Source organism: Eleutherodactylus coqui, chromosome 4 (genome assembly GCF_035609145.1).
Source record: "Eleutherodactylus coqui strain aEleCoq1 chromosome 4, aEleCoq1.hap1, whole genome shotgun sequence".
NCBI classification, from domain to species: Eukaryota; Metazoa; Chordata; class Amphibia; order Anura; family Eleutherodactylidae; genus Eleutherodactylus; species Eleutherodactylus coqui.
In genome coordinates, this window is record NC_089840.1 from 291,855,799 (window position 1) to 291,873,181 (window position 17,383).

Here is a 17,383-nt window from a genome sequence, read left to right on the forward strand (position 1 = left end):
TTGATTGTTCAATTCTATGCGCAAAAGAATTGGCGTCAAAATTTTACGTACATAATCTAAATCTCTCACTTCCCAATGTCATAGAAATGTGAAATTTGGCACGAGCATTGATTATGTCATAAAAAGGAAAAGCTAATGGGTCCCAACTCGATTATTCAATTCTATGCGCAAAAGAATTAGCGTTCAAATTTTACGTGCGGAATGTAATTTTCTCACTTTCCGGTGTCATAGAAACGTGAAATTTGGCACGAGCATTGATTATGTCATAAGTAGGAAAAGCGAATGGGTGCCAACTCGATTATTCAATTCTATGCGCAAAAGAATTAGCGTCCAAATTTTACGTGCGGAATGTAATTTTCTCACTTTCCGGTGTCATAGAAACGTGAAATTTGGCACGAGCATTGATTATGTCATAAATAGGAATGGCAAATGGGTCCCAACTCGATTATTCAATTCTAGCGCAAAAGAATTGGCGTCGAAATTTTACGTACGGAATGTAATTTTCTCACTTTCCGGTGTCATAGAAATGGGAAATTTGGCACGAGCATTGATTATGTCATAAATAGGAAAAGCGAATGGGTCCCAACTCGATTATTCAATTCTAGCGCAAAAGAATTGGTGTCGAAATTTTACATGCGGAATGTAATTTTCTCACTTTCCGGTGTCATAGAAACGAGAAATTTGGCACGAGCATTGATTATGTCATAAATAGGAAAAGCAAATGGGTCCCAACTCCATTATTCAATTCTATGCGCAAAAGAATTAGCATTCAAATTTTACGTACATAATCCAAATCTCTCACTTTCCAATGTCATAGAAACATGAAATTTGGCACAAGCATTGATTGTGTCATAAATAGGAAAAGCTAATGGGTCCCAACTCGATTATTCAATTCTAAGCGCAAAAGAATTAGTGTCCAAATTTTATGTACGGAATCTAATTCTCTCACTTCCTGATGTCATTTTATATAAAGGAAGCGTCGCATGGTTGCCTCCACGTGGTGTTTCCTGGGTAACGCAGAGAACTATGCAAAATGGTGAACATATGTTTTTCCTCAGTATCTCTAAAGTAACCACGACTTCATAAGCTTTTCCGTGTGAACACCAGATAAACACCAGCACCAAATTAACTTGGGCGAAGCCGGGTATATCAGCTAGTGTATATATATATATATATATATATATATATATATATATATATATATATATATATATATATTTATATTTATATTTATATAAATAAATGTTCTGCTGCCATAACTTTATCTTCATTAATATAGCTGTGAGGAGCTCATTTTTCGTCAAGATGACCTGTAATTTATATTGGTACAGTTTTGGAGTACATACGGGTTTTTTATTACATTTTTTTTTCTTGGAGACACGGTGACTAAAAAAAAAAGAATCGCAATTCTGATGTGTATTTTATTTCTTTGCTTATGATTTTTACCATGTGGGATAAGTACTGTTACTGTGATAGATCAGACATTTATGGATGCAGCGATACTAAATATGCTTTTTATTTAGAATATTTTTATGTATAAATATATAGGAAAGGAAGGGGCGTAAAAAAATTTTTAACACCTTTTATTTTTTTCTAATTGATACTTTTTTTTAATCTTTTACATTTATTTAAGTCCCCACAGGGGATTTATGCTTGTGATTTATTTTATCACTCATACAGTATAATATAATACCATAGTGTTACATTATACCACATCTTGACAGGCAATCTATTTGGCTGCTATGGCCTCTATTTGGCTTCTGAAGGCCTCCATGGCTAATTGTCTATGAATCCATACCTCTGACATGGCTTGATAGACTGCCTGTCAGAACGCAGTATACTGCAGTACTATAGTATTGCATTATATTCTATGAGTGTTCCAGCGATCACAAGTTCAAATCCCCAATAAGGACTAAAAATAAGTTTTAAAAAGTTTCATTTAATTTTTACAGAAAATGCTCTTCGATATTTATAATAAAAAAATGAAAAAAATCTAACATCTTGGTCCCTATGGTTACTAAAAATGTTTTCAAAGTCATGAGTGAACCAATTGGTTTCCTCAAAAGTGAAGGAATTAATATAATTACTTAGAAGATTTGTTAATAACCTCACACAATTCCCACATGGCGGAGCTACACTTGAGGAAGATGCTCAAACTTATCACCAAGCTAGGGTTACTTATAAATTTTGAAAAATCTAGCCTAAAACCAGATACTAAGATAAGGGTTTCACAGTTGCAGGAAGAACACCTAGATGTAGAATAACTTGTCACAGTAAGGGTTCTATTGTATCTCTTAAACGTAACTTTTAATCATCAATAAAAAATAAAAAGGAATTTGTATCTCAAAATCCTGAATTCCAGACACACAAAAACACTATAAAAACTGCACCCCTATATTTTAGAGAGGGGAAAACAGTGTATAATTCACCTAGGAGACCAATATTTTATACCAACGGTATCGGATTTTTTATCCCTGTACCCAGTGCTATACGTCCTAGAGCTAGAAAAGAATCTAGGTCGGCTCACTAAAAATGATCTTCCCAGCTTGCTTAGATTGCTGCAGCTATTCAGTAAATGAGAGACATAGAAAATACTCCCGTTTTTTGAGCAGGTGTATTGTTCCTCCCACAAGGAAATGCTGCCTTTGCTGTCAAAAGAGCCGTAGGTGTGAGAGCATTCACGCTTTTTGGGCTGTTTTCAAAGAGATCAGAAGTATAGCTGACATCTAAGTAACACTAAAGCTCAACACAGTTTTTTGTGAGCTATGGCCAACGAAGACAAAAGTGCAGTACACCAAACTGCCAAATAAATTAATTCGTGGGTTCAACGCGTTTCCGCTACAGATAGCGTAGCCTCATTAGGAACCACCAAAAGAAAGAAAAAAAAAATAATAATTTTTTTTTTTCTTCTTCTTCCTTCCTTTTTTTTTAGAACAGAAAAAAGTCAGCTTCTAGCTAATCGGTCAATCCCATAAACGGGAAAGTTTGACCTCAAAAAGTGAGGGAGATAGACGATCCTATCACTAGGCAAATCAAATGAATAAACCCAGTTTCCCCCAAAGTAAAGTTGCAGCAACAAAAATAACAAAGTAGCAGCACCAGCCTCTGTGGTAGACTGGCGGCTATCAGAGGCTGGTGCTGCTACTTTGTTATTTTTGTTCCTGCAACTTTACTTTGGGGGAAACTGGGTTTATTCATTTGATTTGCCTAGTGATAGGATCGTCTATCTCCCTCACTTTTTGAGGTCAAACTTTCCCGTTTATGGGATTGACCGATTAGCTAGAAGCTGACTTTTTTCTGTTCTCAAAAAAAAGGAAGGAAGAAGAAAAAAAAAAAAATTTTTTTTTTCTTTTGGTGGTTCCTAATGAGGCTACGCTATCCGTAGCGGAAACGCGTTGAACCCACGAATTAATTTATTTGGCAGTTTGGTGTACTGCACTTTTGTCTTCGTTGGCCATAGCTCACAAAAAACTGTGTTGAGCTTTAGTGTTACTTAGATGTCAGCTATACTTCTGATCTCTTTGAAAACAGCCCAAAAAGCGTGAATGCTCTCACACCTACGGCTCTTTTGACAGCAAAGGCAGCATTTCCTTGTGGGAGGAACAATACACCTGCTCAAAAAACGGGAGTATTTTCTATGTCTGTCATTTACTGAATAGCTGCAGCAATCTAAGCAAGCTGGGAACATAATTTTTAGTGAGCCGACCTAGATTCTTTTCTAGCTCTAGGACGTATAGCACTGGGTACAGGGATAAAAAATCCGATACCGTTGGTATAAAATATCGGTCTCCTAGGTGAATTATACACTGTTTTCCCCTCTCTAAAATATAGGGGTGCAGTTTTTATAGTATTTTTGTTTTTGTGTGTCTGGAATTCAGGATTTTGAGATACAAATTCCTTTTTATTTTTTATTGATGATTAAAAGTTACGTTTTACAGATACAACAGAACCCTTACTGTGACAACAGATACTAAGATAAGTTTTTCACAGAGTTCTTTTGGGCTCTTATAAGGCTGCCTGCAGGCGGGCGGAAATTCCGTGACGGGATTTCCGCCGCTGGAAGCCTGCATAGGATTGCGTTAACAAAAGAAGAAAGAGCTGGCAGCATAAACGAATGTAAAAAAATACAAAACTGTAATTTTATTACCCCATTACATGTAACATGTTAACAAACGCAATCCTATGCAAACGGCCGCGGTTTGGCCGAGCGAAATCTCACGCCGCAAACAAACCATGGCATGCTCTATTTCTGTGCGGGGCTCGCAGAGCGCAGCACAGAAGCGTCACTCACCCGCTGCCGGCTTCGGTCTGCGCATGTGCCGGCAGCCGGCACATGAAAGAGCTGGAGCCGCGAGACAAGGGTGAGTATGTGGTGTTCTCTGCAGGCACTCGGGTCGGGTTCCGCGGCGAAAATTCTCGCTGCCGAATACGACCCGGCCGTCTGCAGGCGGCCTAAATGTTACTCTTTTTAACCTCCTACTAAAAGAAAGGATTTGATCCTCTCCATTACTAAATTTAAGAGAAAGGACTTGGTCTCTATAAGAGAGAGCATGAAGGTCCTTGGGCAAATGGCGGCTTGTTTGCCAATGGTCCCTTGGTCTCAATTCCATTCCAGACCCTTACAGCAGGAAATTATGTCGGCCTGGGATAGGAGGCAACTCTCACCAGATAAAAAGTTTAAATTGTCAGCTATGGGGAAAAAGTCTTCAGATTGGTGGTTAGCACCTCAAAATCTTTAAAAAAGGGGTGCGGTGGTCCCTATCCCTGTCCATTGTGGTCAATACCGACGCTAGTAGGTCAGGTTGGGGGGCAAAAATAGCAAATGAGAACCTGCAAGGTTCCTGGTCGGTCTATGTCAGCTCTCTATCTTCTAATTATAGAGATCTTAGAGCAGTGTCGGAGACTTTAAATCAGGCCGTAGACACGGTACGTGGAAAACACGTGAAAATACTATCTGACAATATGACAACAGTATCTTTTATTCGTCACCAGGGCAGTACTAGACACCCTCATCTACAGTAGTTGTCAGAGAGAATATTCTCCTGGGCAGAAGACAACATAAAGTCACTATCAGCAGTGCATCTAAAAGGAGAATAGACTTTAAACATGGATGTGTTCCAGTTCTTGACGTCTTAGTGGCGGTTACGTGATCATCAGATTGCTTAGTGAAGTCTTACTTTCACTTTTTAGTGCATAGCTCTCCTTAAACGCTATGTACCCAAGAAAGGAAAGGGCAGAAGCGGTTAAAAACTGCTTCTCCTCCAGATTCTCAGCTGTAACTATCATCAAAGGATCTGACCTGCTCGTGCTTGATTGCAGAACAGAGGCTTTAATCTTGCGCCTTTGATTTTTTGCCATCTGCGGGATTAAAGCCCAGGACCAAGCGCTTTATATTTACCACACTTGGTCCTTAACCCCTTAGTGACGAAGCCTGTTTGCGCCTTAATGACCAGGCCAAATTTTGGAAATCTGACATGTGACACTTTGACATAGCATAACTCCGTAAAGGTTTTGCATATCCAAGTGATTCTGACATTGTTTTTCCGCCACATATTATACTTCATTTAGGCGGTACAAATAGGCCGATACAATTTGTGTATATTTACTAAAAGCTCCAAAATTGGGAAAAATTTGAAAAAATTCTCATTTTTTCACATTTTCAACCGCAATATCTCAAATATGGGCAAACATACTGTATAAATTTATGAAAAGATATAAATTCCCATTTGTTTACTTTATTCTGGATACACATTGGAAAAACTTCAGGTTTTTTAATGATTTAAGAGACGTACAAATTTAATATTGATTTTTAACATTTTGAGGAACACATTGTTTTCCTGCACCGAGCCAAGATGGCAAAGGCTTATAGGTGTAAGAATTATAGACACCCCCACAAATGACCTCATTTTAAAAACTACACCCCTTACTGTTTTCACTGAGGGGGTCGTGTGTATTTTTACCCCACAGTTTTTTTCATTAATTAATGCACGTTAGAGGACAAAAAATAAAATTTTATATTTTTGCAAATATGCCTCTTGGAAGACAACATTTTTTTTATAGTGCACATGAAATGAGTATTTGCACCCAAAATGGATACCCATGTTTGTCCTGTATTCAGAAACATCCCCATTGTGGCCCTAATCTTATATCTGGATGCACAACGGGGCCCAAACCGAAAAGAGCAGCCGGTGGCTTCCAGAACAGTCATTTTGCTTGAAGGTGTTTTAGGCCCTATTGCCCACTTGAAGAGGCCTTGAGCAGCCAAAACTATAGAGAACCCCCACAAATGACCCCATTTTGAAAACTAGACCCCTTAACGCATTCACCTGTTTGTCTCGTGTTCAGAACCATACCTATTGTGGTCCTAATATTATGTCCGTGTGCACAACGGGGCCCAAAGTGAAAGGAGCAGCCAGTGACTTTTAGAACAGAAATTTTGCTTAAGACGGTTTTAGGCCCCATTGCCCACCTGTAGAGCCCTTGAGAGGCCAAAACGACAGAGAACCCCCACAAATGACAACATTTTAAAAACTAGACCCCCTAACGCATTCCTCTAGGGGTGTACTGCGTATTTTTTACCCCACAGTTTCTGAATGAATCTAAGCAAAGCAGAAGGAAAAAATTATGATTTTAAATTTTGGGGGCAATTGTGTCATTTTAAAACCATTTTTTTGTACAGCACACATATAATGGAAGACTTTCACCCCAAAATGGATCCCCCTGTTGGTCCCGTGTTCAGAAACATACCCATTGTGGCCCCAATATTATGTCCGTATGCACAACGGGGCTCAAACCGAAAGGCGCATCAAACTTTAACTGTCTTAACCTTTACGTAATCGCCATTATCCATTGGATAACGGCAATCATGTTATCGGGGACCGCTCACTGTGGCCCTCGGTCACTGCTCTAGGCTCACGGCTACCTTTAGTGCCCAGGAGCAAGAAGACTTTAAATTTCCCGTGCCCTCCGTAGTTTCTGCATTTGCGTCTGCCATTTTGCTGATGGGCACATGTGCCAAAGTTGGGGAAAGGTCAGCGGATAAAGATCCCATCGGTGACATCGCTAGAAGCTTTAGGTAAGTAATTTTACTTCCCCTCATGTATCTGATCCGTGACTGGAGGTGAAACTTTTAACTTTTTTTTACTTTTACGTGATTGCCGTTTTCTATAGGAAAACGGCGATCATGTGACCAGGGGCTGCAAACTGCGGGCCCCCGTGTTATGTCCAGGCTCTTGGCTATGTTTGGTAGCCAGGCACGGGGAGACTTTAAATTACCCTGGCAATCTGTGGCTTTTGCACATGCATCCGCCATCTTGGCGGGGGGCGCGTGCGCCGAAGCCATGGTGAGGTCCACGGATAAATCCAGGGCCTTAGGAACATCACTTCATCTCCCCTCCCGGATATGATCCACGAGGGTAGATGCAACTTAAACTTTTTTTTCTTTTTTTTTAAAACTTTTTTTTACTTTACAGGATTGCTGTTATCCATTGGATAGCAGCAATCATGTGACCGGGAACCGCATATAGCGGCTCCTGGTGAAATCTCTCGGTTACACATGGGAGCCAGAGAGTTTTTAAATTTCCCAGGCCGCGTGCGACCGACATATGACGTCTGGCGCGCATGCACAGAAGGTGCCGTCGGGACCCGGGAGGCCAGGACAGCGCAGGACATCACGGAGAAGGCAAGTGAGTACTTTCAGCTGCTCTGATGGATCCGATCCATCAGGGCAGCTGAATCTTTAACTTTTTTTAACTTTTTGCTAACTTTTATATGATCGCTGGCATTCGGTAAATGACAGCAATCATGTGACTGGGTATGGGGTCTCGCAGCCCGGAATGGAATCTCCAGCTTGCCTGCTACCTCCGGGAGCCGGCAGCATGGAGCTGTCACGTCCTCAGCTTGCAGGGCCTTGATCCCTGCAGGAAACATGTTTCTACGTCCTCAGTGATTAAGGCCCAGCAAGCAAGGATGTAAAAAGGCAATGGGCTGGTCACTAAGGGGTTAAAAGGGTTTCAGAACATCATATGGAACTTAATTGGCACCATTGATAAATACAACTGGTCGCACAAAAAACAACAAGCCCTCGGACAGCTACATTGATGGATAAATAAAAGGCTTATTTTTTTGAAAGTGAAGAGGAAAAAACAAAACTAAAAAAAGGACCCCGTCATTAACGGGTTAAAGATGAACGACTGCCTGTTTATATTGAGTGGGAAGTCGCCCACTAGTCGCTTTGTTTCACTGAGCTGAAATTAAGTGACTAGCGACTAATGAACTATTTCTTGTTCATCACTCTGTTGGGTCCAGTGTTTACATGGGCCAACTATCAATCAGACTCACTTGTTTGAGCAATTTTTCACCCGATATTTGGCCGATGTAAATCCACCCTAAGGGTGCATTCACATGACCATATATCGGCTCAGTTTTCACGCCCAGCCGATATACGTCATCCTCATCTGCAGGGGGGGAGGATGGAAGAGCCAGGAGCAGGAACTGAGCTCCCGACCCCTCTCTGCCTCCTCTCCACCCCTCTGCACTATTTGCAAAGAGGAGAGGTGGGGCAGGGGTGGGGCTAATTCTCTGAACTTAGCCCCGCCCCACCTCCTTTCATTGCAAATAGTGCAGAGGGGTGGAGAGGAGGCAGAGAGGGGGCAGGAGCTCAGTTCCTGCTCCTGGCTCTTCCATCCTCCCCCCCCCCCTGCAGATGAGGACGACGTATATCGGCTCGGCGTGAAAACCGAGCCGATATACGTTCGTGTGAATCCAACCTTAGATGGTTGGCTGGATGGATGAATGGATTGTTGGTTGAGTGAATGAATGTATAGATGGATCTATGAATAGTTTTTGGAAAAATGTTAAAATGGACGGCGTAAAGATGATTGTACTTGTGGTTCAATGATATCTACACTGACGGTCAAAAGTTTTAGAATGCCTCAATCTTTCCAGTTATTGTTTATATTAATGCAGTTCAAATAACGTGAAATAGTTCAAAGCTTCTAAAGTTAGTTAAAAACATAAAAAATATCATGACATTTTAACCTAATTTTTTTCAGGGATCAGCACATCAAGGACGGGCTGCTCTGCAGCATGGAAAGCAAATTATGGTTTAAAAATGGATGCAAACTATTCCTACAGGTGTCTCAATATTTGTTGATTACTTTTAAACCCTCTGATCCTATATTACCAGTGTTGAAACAGACTGCTCTAAGGAAGGACTTGCAGTTTTTCTCCTCAACACAGAGCACATTGCTATGATAATGGCAAGAAAAAGGCACTTAACCAAAGAAGACAGACAATTATCCGCAGGTCAGAAAAAACGAGTATCAGTAAGAAAGTCAGTCCTAAGATTGAAAAAGAGAAGAGTTGCCTGGGCCAGGAAGCACTTCCAGTGGACTACTGACAAATGGAAGAAAGTATTATGGAGCCATGAATCAGAATGTGATATCTTCAGATGGATTTGCTTGGTTGACCACAGATTGGAATCACCATCATTTAACCTAGAAAAAACGTTCATAGATCAAGGACAATACCTCCTTTGGACCAGTAATAACTAGAGATGAGCGAGCGCGCTCATCCGAACTTGATGCTCATTCAAGCATTAGGGTACTCAAGATGCTCGTTACTCAAGATGAACACCACGCGGTACTCGAGTCAATTCCATTTCCTTCCCCGCATGTTTAGCGCCATTTTCTAGACAATAAACATGCGGGGGAGGCATTACCACTTCCTGCTGTGACGTGCCAGCCCTATCCCACCCACCAGCAGTGAGTGGCTGGCGAGATCAGGTGACCGCTGAGTACTTAAACTGGTCCCGCCCGTGGCTCGCCTCAGACACATGCTGGCAGAGGTTGGGGAAAGTGCTGCTGCTGATATAGGGAAAGTGTTAGCGTAGGTCCTGTCTTCAAGAACCCCAATGGTCCTTCTTAGGGCTACTCCTCATCGTGTGCATTACAGTTGTTGCTGGCTGGGAGCAGTAGTGCACCAATTTTTTTTTTAAGCATCTAGGGCTGTGCAGGCAATTTTAGCTATAGTGTTCTCAGTCTGCAGTGCATTGGGCAGAGTTTAGGGACAGAGCTGCCTATATAGGGAAAGTTTTACAGTCATGATTCTCTCTACAAGAACCCCAACGGTCCTTTTTAGGGCTACTTCTAACAGTGTGAATTATAGTTGAGTCTGGCTGGGAGCAGTAGTGCATCAATTTCTTTATTGCGCATCTAAGCCTGTTCCCAGCCTTTAATTTATAGCGTTCTCAGGCTGCAGTGCATTACACCAAGGTCTCACCGTGAAACAGTACTGTAATATTTCCGGGGCCACTGCAAACTATTTCAGCTCTGCCGCTGTGCAGAGCGTCTCACAATACCCTTTCCTTGGTGAGGTTGAGATAGCCGCAGTTACCAGCAGTATCCACTGGCTTTAGAGTCTTCTCCCACTCCATACAGCCTCTGTTATCTACAAGTTTCTGTGAGCAGTAAATTACCCCTAGGTATCAGCGCAAGACAGCAAGTTAATTTTTTCAAGTCACAGTATAGAGCCTCCGCTATCTACAAGTCTCTGTGTGCGCTGAATTTCGCCACAGTTGTCAGTGCTGTACAGTGACGTAATTTATTTGGGCCCTGCTCTATACTTAAACCGCCATTATGAGGAGTAGGGGTAAGCGTCGAGGACATGGACGCGGGCATCCAAGTGAGGGTGTGGGCACAGGTCGAGTTCCTGGTCCAGGTGAATCACAGCCGGATGTTGAGGGATTAGGAGAGAGGCACGTTTCTGGGCTCCCCAGATTCATATCACAATTTGCGGGTCCGCGTGGTAGACCTTTATTACAAACAGAGCAGTGCGAGCAGGTCCTGTCGTGGATGGCAGAAAATGCGTTCAGCAATGTATCGACCACTCAGTCTTCTACGCAGTCCACTACTCCGAGCCTAGGGACTGCAACTCTGAATCCTCTGGTTGCTCTTCCTCCCTCCAAGCCTCCTCACTTTATGAAAATGACAGATTCTGATGAGCAGGCAGACTCCCAGGAACTGTTCTCGGGTCCCTGCACTGAGTGGGAAAAAACGGTTCCTCTCTCACCTGAGGAGTTTGTTGTGACTGATGCCCAACCTTTGGAAAGTGCACCGTGAGGAGGGCTAAGTGTTCAAAGGTGTGGATGTTTTTTAGTGAGAGCGCGGATAACCGATGAACTGGGGTGTGCAAACAGTGTCGCACCAAGATCAGCCGGGGAGCCACCACTACCAGCCTCACCACCACCAACATGAGCAGGCATATGATGGCCAAGCACCCCCCAAGGTGGGAAGAAGGCCATTCACTGCCTCTGGGTCACACCACTGCCTCTTCTCCTGTGCCACAACCTGGCACACAGATCCAATCCACCTCCCAGGGCGCAGGCTCGAGCACCTCCCGGCCTGCACCCACACCCTCACCTCCATGGTCCTCCACTCCATTCAGCAATGTCTCGCAGCGCAGCGTTCAGCTGTCGCTAACACAAGCGTTGGAGCTAAAGAAGAAATACTCCGCCACCCACCTGCATGCACAAGCTTTAAATGTGCACATTGCCAAATGTATCAGCCTGGAGATGCTGCCATACAGGCTTGTGGAAACTGAGGCTTTCGAAAACATGATGGCAGTGGCGGTTAGCAGTGACCAAGCGTCAGCAAGCTGTGCTGAAACTAATCAGGTTAGGTAACAAGAGGCACACGGCCCCCAAGCTGTTGCAGGGTCTGTCTGAGCAGACCGACCTCTGGCTTTACCGCTGACCCTCCAACCGGGCATGGTCGTGTGTGACAACGGCCGTAACCTGGTGGCAGCTCTGCAGCTCGGCAGCCTCACACACGTTCCATGCCTGGCCCACGTCTTCAATGTGGTGGTTCAGCGGTTTCTGAAAAACTACCCCCACTTGTCTGACCTGCTCGGCAAGGTGCGCCGCATCTGCGCACATTTCCGCAAGTCCACCATGGATGCTGCCACCCTGAGGACCCTGCAATGTCGGTTTCAGCTGCCAGAGCACCGACTGCTGTGCGACGTGCCCACACGCTGGAATTCTATGCTGCACATGTTGGCCAGGCTGTACGAGCAGCGTAGAGCAATAGTGGAATACCAGCTGCAGCAATTGCCTCCGCAATTCTTTACTGCGGAGTGGGCATGAAGATGATCCTCGGAAACTTTGAGGAGTCTACCCAGATGGTGAGTGGCGATGCAGCCATCATTAGCATTGCCATCTCACTGCTTTGCCTGCTGAGAAGTTCACTGCTAAGCATAAAGGCCGACGCTTTGCGGTTGGAACAGGAGATGGGGGATGACAGTATGTTGCTTGATGGCCAGACAACCCTCATGTCTATATCTCAATGCGTTTTAGAGGGGGAGGAGGAGGAGGGGGGGGGGACTGCTGGCCACACTGCAGAGGGTACCCATGCTGCTTGCTTCTCATCTGTGCAGCGTGTATGGGCTGAAGAGGAGGAGGAGGATCCTGAAAGTCATCTTCCTAGTGAGGACAGCGATGTGTTGCTTACTGGGACCCTGGCACACATGGCTGACTTCATGTTAAGCTGCCTTTCCTGTGACCCCCGCGTTACAAGCATTTTGGCCAACACGGATTACTTGGTGTACATTCTTCTTGACCCATGGTATAAGGAGAACCTTTCCACTCTCATTCCCGAAGAGGAAAGGGGTACAAGAGTAATGCAATACCACAGGGCCCTGGTGGAAAAAGTGATGCTCAAGTTCCCATCTGACAGCGCTAGTGGCAGAAGACACAGTTCCGAGGGCCAGGTAGCAGGGGAGGCGTGGGGATCAGGCAGCATGTCCAGCACAGGCAGGGGAACACCAAGACCTTTGCCAGTTTTATGGCTCCCCAGCAAGACTGTGTCATGACTCCCCAGTCAAGGCTGAGTCAGAGAGAGCACTGTAAAAAGATGGTGAGGGAGCACGTAGCCGATCGTACCACCATCCTCTGTGATGCCTCTGCTCCATACAAATATTGGGTGTCAAAGCTGGACACGTGGCACAAACTTGCGCTGTACGCCCTAGAAGTGCTGGCCTGCCCTGCCGCTAGCGTTTTGTCAGAGAGGGTGTTTAGTGCAGCTCGGGAAATCATCACGGATAAGCGTACCCGCCTGTCAACTGCCAGCGCCGACATGCTTACATTCATAAAGATGAACAAAGGCTAGATTTCCCCAGACTTCTCTTCTCCACCGGCGGAAAACAGCAAAACCTAATGATTCTTTTCGCTGCAACAGGAGAAAAATGCATTCTCTATCACCACAAAAAATGGGGGAATTAGCTTTGTCAATCACTCTCGGATATTATTACTCCTCCTCCTACTACTCGTCCTAAAACAGCATGTCATCACGCTGAACTGCCAATTTTTCAGCGGCCCAAAAGGCTCTGTTTTAAATTGTTTTTACAATTTTTAAAAGTTTCAAAAGTTTTTAAACTTTAACTGAAACCAATTTTTTTGGAGGGCTGCCTCCAGGCTCTGTTACAAATTAAGCAACAGCGAGCTGTATCTTTAAAAAAGGTTTTTGGGTTTCACCTGCCCTCGCAGTTGAGCAATTTTTCAGGGGTACACTTGTACTCTTGGTACAGCAATTTTTCAGGCCCTTGCCTAGACTGTTATCTAACTAATTTTTCCAGCCTTCGTCTACACTCTTGGTAACCAAATGTTTTCAGGTTTCGCCTATACTCTTGGTACACCTATGTTTCAGGGGTTTGCCTACAATCTTGCTACAGAAATGTTACAGGGGTATTCCTATACTCTTGCTACAGAAATGTTACAGGGGTCCGCCTATACTCTTGCTACAGTAATGTTACTGGGGTCCGCCTACACACTTGCTACTAAAAGGTTTGAGGGGTTCGCCTATACTCTTGTAACAGAAAAGTTTCATTGGTCCGCCTATACTGTGGGTGCACAAAGGTTTCCCATTGCGGTGTGCAGCTGCCTGACACATACACAGAATGAAGTGTGTGGGGACACATGGATTTTTCATAGCTATTTAATCCACGGCACTTTGGGTCACACAAGGTGGAGGCTGGGACCGAGCCTGACCCAGGGCCCACCCACACAGAGTATTGCGGGTCCTACCTCAGTCATGGTTTCTCGGGCTTATTATGCAACCTCCTCCTCCTGCTTGGGGTCTGGGGATCAGCGTAACCACAGTTATCCGAGATACTGGATTGGAGCATTCACAGGAAGCGTTTGTGATTTCATGAGACTTTCACAGGGTCACTGTATACCTGTCGTTGCTACTTTTGCGACACCTTCTGCTTCAAACCAATCTTTGGTGTTAGTATGTGCTGCTGCATTGTGGAGATGTGTAGAAGTGCTGGCACCTGAGTCCCCTTTATGCCCACCTTTGCGGCTCCAGACAATTTTGTGACAGAGGTGGTACAGGATTGGAATGATGATCGTACGTTAATTTATCATCAATTTTCATCAGCATTGCGGGCTATCGCCCACACTTTCAAAGAGGGTCGCTGCCTGGCCCTGCCAACCCTCTGCAGTGTGTGTCTCCAGCTCCTCCTCATCCAGTATGCACTTATAAATCAACATGAGGGTGGTGTGGCTATGAAGCGAGCCTGTGGCATGAGGTTAGCTGAACGATGTGCAGGGAAAATTTTGTGTGCACTGTGGACGCAGGGTCATGCAGGGGGTTGCCAGCATGTAACCCGGGTGAGGAGGCAGCGGTGTCACTCACAGGCGGTGATTGTCCTTGGTTGTAGCTAGTGTGGTGCTTAGCCAAGATGTGCCAGCGCATGTGCCTTGCTCATGAGGGTCTGTCCCAAGTAAATAGGGGGGGGTGACCACCAGGCTCTTTTCCCCATTTTGGCTTAATAGTGGGACCTGGGAGCCTCAGATGCAGCCATGCATGCTGCCCCTGCCATTCCCTATCCATTTCTGTGATGTTTCGATGACTTTCTGATGTTTTCAGGTGTTTCACAAATCATCCCCTATGTGGAGCATTGGTCCCATACAAATATGCTCGAGTCGCCCATTGACTCCAATGGGGTTCGTTACTCGAAACGAGCTCTCGAGCATTATAAAAAGTTTGACTCGAGTACCGAGCACCTGAGCATTTTGGTGCTCGCTCATCTCTAGTAATAACTCATTATGTAGAACACAAGCACTGAGCCCAATTACACAAGGCACAATCAAAGTTATATGCTCCATTAGGTCAGAAGGGAGCGACCACCATAAACTGGCACCGATGACATCTGCATCTTTAGTTCCCTCTATCTTGGCAAACAAACTTCTGAAAGCAGTGAACCCATGAACAAAACTCAATTCCTTGGGGCCAAGATTACTAACTTATCTCACACTGAGTCACTGTTATTACCTTGTTTTCCTGATAATAAGCCCTACCTCAATAATAAGATATATCCCGATTTTCAGGGGAAGGCTTGAAATATAGGCTAAATGTTAAAAAAAAATAAATACTGAACTAGCAGCCGGCGTTCGGGTCACTCTCGCTGGGCTGCGGCACTGCTGCAGGCTTCCATGTCCTCCGGCACGCTGACAGAGCAGCTCTTCCTGGTAGCGGGGCTTGAATACCCCGCTTCCAGCAAGCTAATGCTCTGAATGGTTAATACAACACTGTGTCAGCTGATGAAAGTCGGCGCTGGATTAACCAAACACAGCCATTCAATGAATGGCTGTGATTGGTTAATCGAGTGCCTGTTCTCATTGGCTGAGCCATAGTGCTTGTGAGACAATCACAGCACTTGCTTGCTGGAGGTGGGGTATTTAAATCCCCGTCACCAGAAGGAGAGTTCTGTGTGAACACCGAGGACACTGCAGCCTGCCGCATCACTACCGGAGATCTGCAGGTCTAGGGACCTAGACACCACCGAACAGGTGAGAATAAGCCCCCCCTTCCCCCCCAAAAAAATAGATATTGCACTGCTGCTATGCAACCTTTGCCGACTGAGCAGTACGGCCCAGGGGATTCACAATAATGTTTTATGTACTCGAGATAAGTAGCTGCAATTCCTGTTGCGCTTAATGAATATAAAGGGGTATTAAGCGCATTAATGCTTAACTATCTTCATTTAGCTATTTACTGAGTGTCAACTTACAAAATCCCGTGATTCTAGGATCGTGCTTGCCATAAAAAATGAGATTGTTCAAAAAATGTGATATCTTTGCTACATCATGCAGGGTTTTTGTATCATCAGGGTTCATACCATCAAGTATATAACCAACACCAACTGTCAAACATGAAGGAGGAGGCATGATGGAGTTTGATATGCCATGCAGTACCCTCTGGTGTTCATCTACTTGGTCGGGGCTTTATATTACAGTAAGAGAATGATACAAAACATACTTCTAGGATATGCCAGAACTACTTAAGAAGATAAAAGGAACCCAGTAGGCTACAAAGAATAGAATGGCCTGCACGGTCTCGAGACTTAAACCACATTGAGCTTGTTTGGGGTGAACTGGACAGAATGGTGAAAGCAAAGAAATTTACAAGTGCAGCACATTTGTGGGAACTTCTGTAACAACGTTGGGAAGAAATGTAAGTATCTGAATGTAATTTTATAAAGAATGCCTCAATGGTGGAAAACAACATCTTATGGGTGAGCGCATTATTTTGTGATTTCAAATACATTGAAATAAGATTCTTGAAATGGAATACCTCTTTAATGTAATTGGATTTGATGTAATACAATAGATATAATAAGGTCACAATGTAATACAGATGAACAGTTTTACATAATATATTAAACTTACCGGTTTTTTTTTTACTTCCAAGTCCTGATCCAGTGTTACCATACGGATATTAACTGAGGGAGTAGATGAGAAATGTGTCAGATAAGTATGACATGTTACAGTGCATTATCGAAAAACGAACGTTCAATATCGTGTTAGCCAGCAGAACAAAATGTGATTGTTCTCAGTAAGGCATCGTGTCCGCGGCACATGCAGATTTCCACAGCGGAAGACCTACGAGTCAGTTGGGAAATGATTTTTAAATGTTTGACGGCGATCGTGGATACCATTTTCTATTTTTTTTTTCCGTGAAAATATACGCAGATGCGCCGTGAACCATCTGCGTGGAAAAAAAAATCACAAGCCCAAAGTGATTGCCTTCTCCCTCCTCCCCACCTCTCTGTTTGGTCTACAAGCAGAGAGGTATCTGCCTACAGATCTGCAATTGAATTGCGGATGAATTGCAGATTGCTCGCTTTCATAGGGATTAATGGAGCCAATCTGCGCAGAATCTGCAGTAAAATGGAGCATGCTGTGATTTCTTTTCCACATGTGGCATCCGCAAATTAAATCTGCATGTGTTTAATTGAGGTGTGGACACCTCATGCTTCCCTATGAGCAGCTTGAACTGCCGATCTTCCACGCAGATTCTGCAAATCGAATCCGCCTGTGGACAGT

General features: G+C 44.1%; 2 protein-coding genes across 2 annotated transcripts in view; both read right to left on the reverse strand.

The window, feature by feature from the left end:
- The window catches only part of LOC136626392 (pregnancy zone protein-like), a 600,260-nt gene that overhangs the window by 163,460 nt on the left and 419,417 nt on the right, over nt 1-17,383 (reverse strand). The window lies entirely within an intron of this gene.
- Nucleotides 1-17,383, reverse strand: part of LOC136626787 (alpha-2-macroglobulin-like protein 1) — a 172,763-nt gene that overhangs the window by 150,905 nt on the left and 4,475 nt on the right. Inside the window, exon 4 of the mRNA XM_066601792.1 lies at nt 16,727-16,779. Coding sequence (XP_066457889.1) covers nt 16,727-16,779 — 53 coding nt within the window. The remainder of the gene's footprint in view (nt 1-16,726; nt 16,780-17,383) is intronic.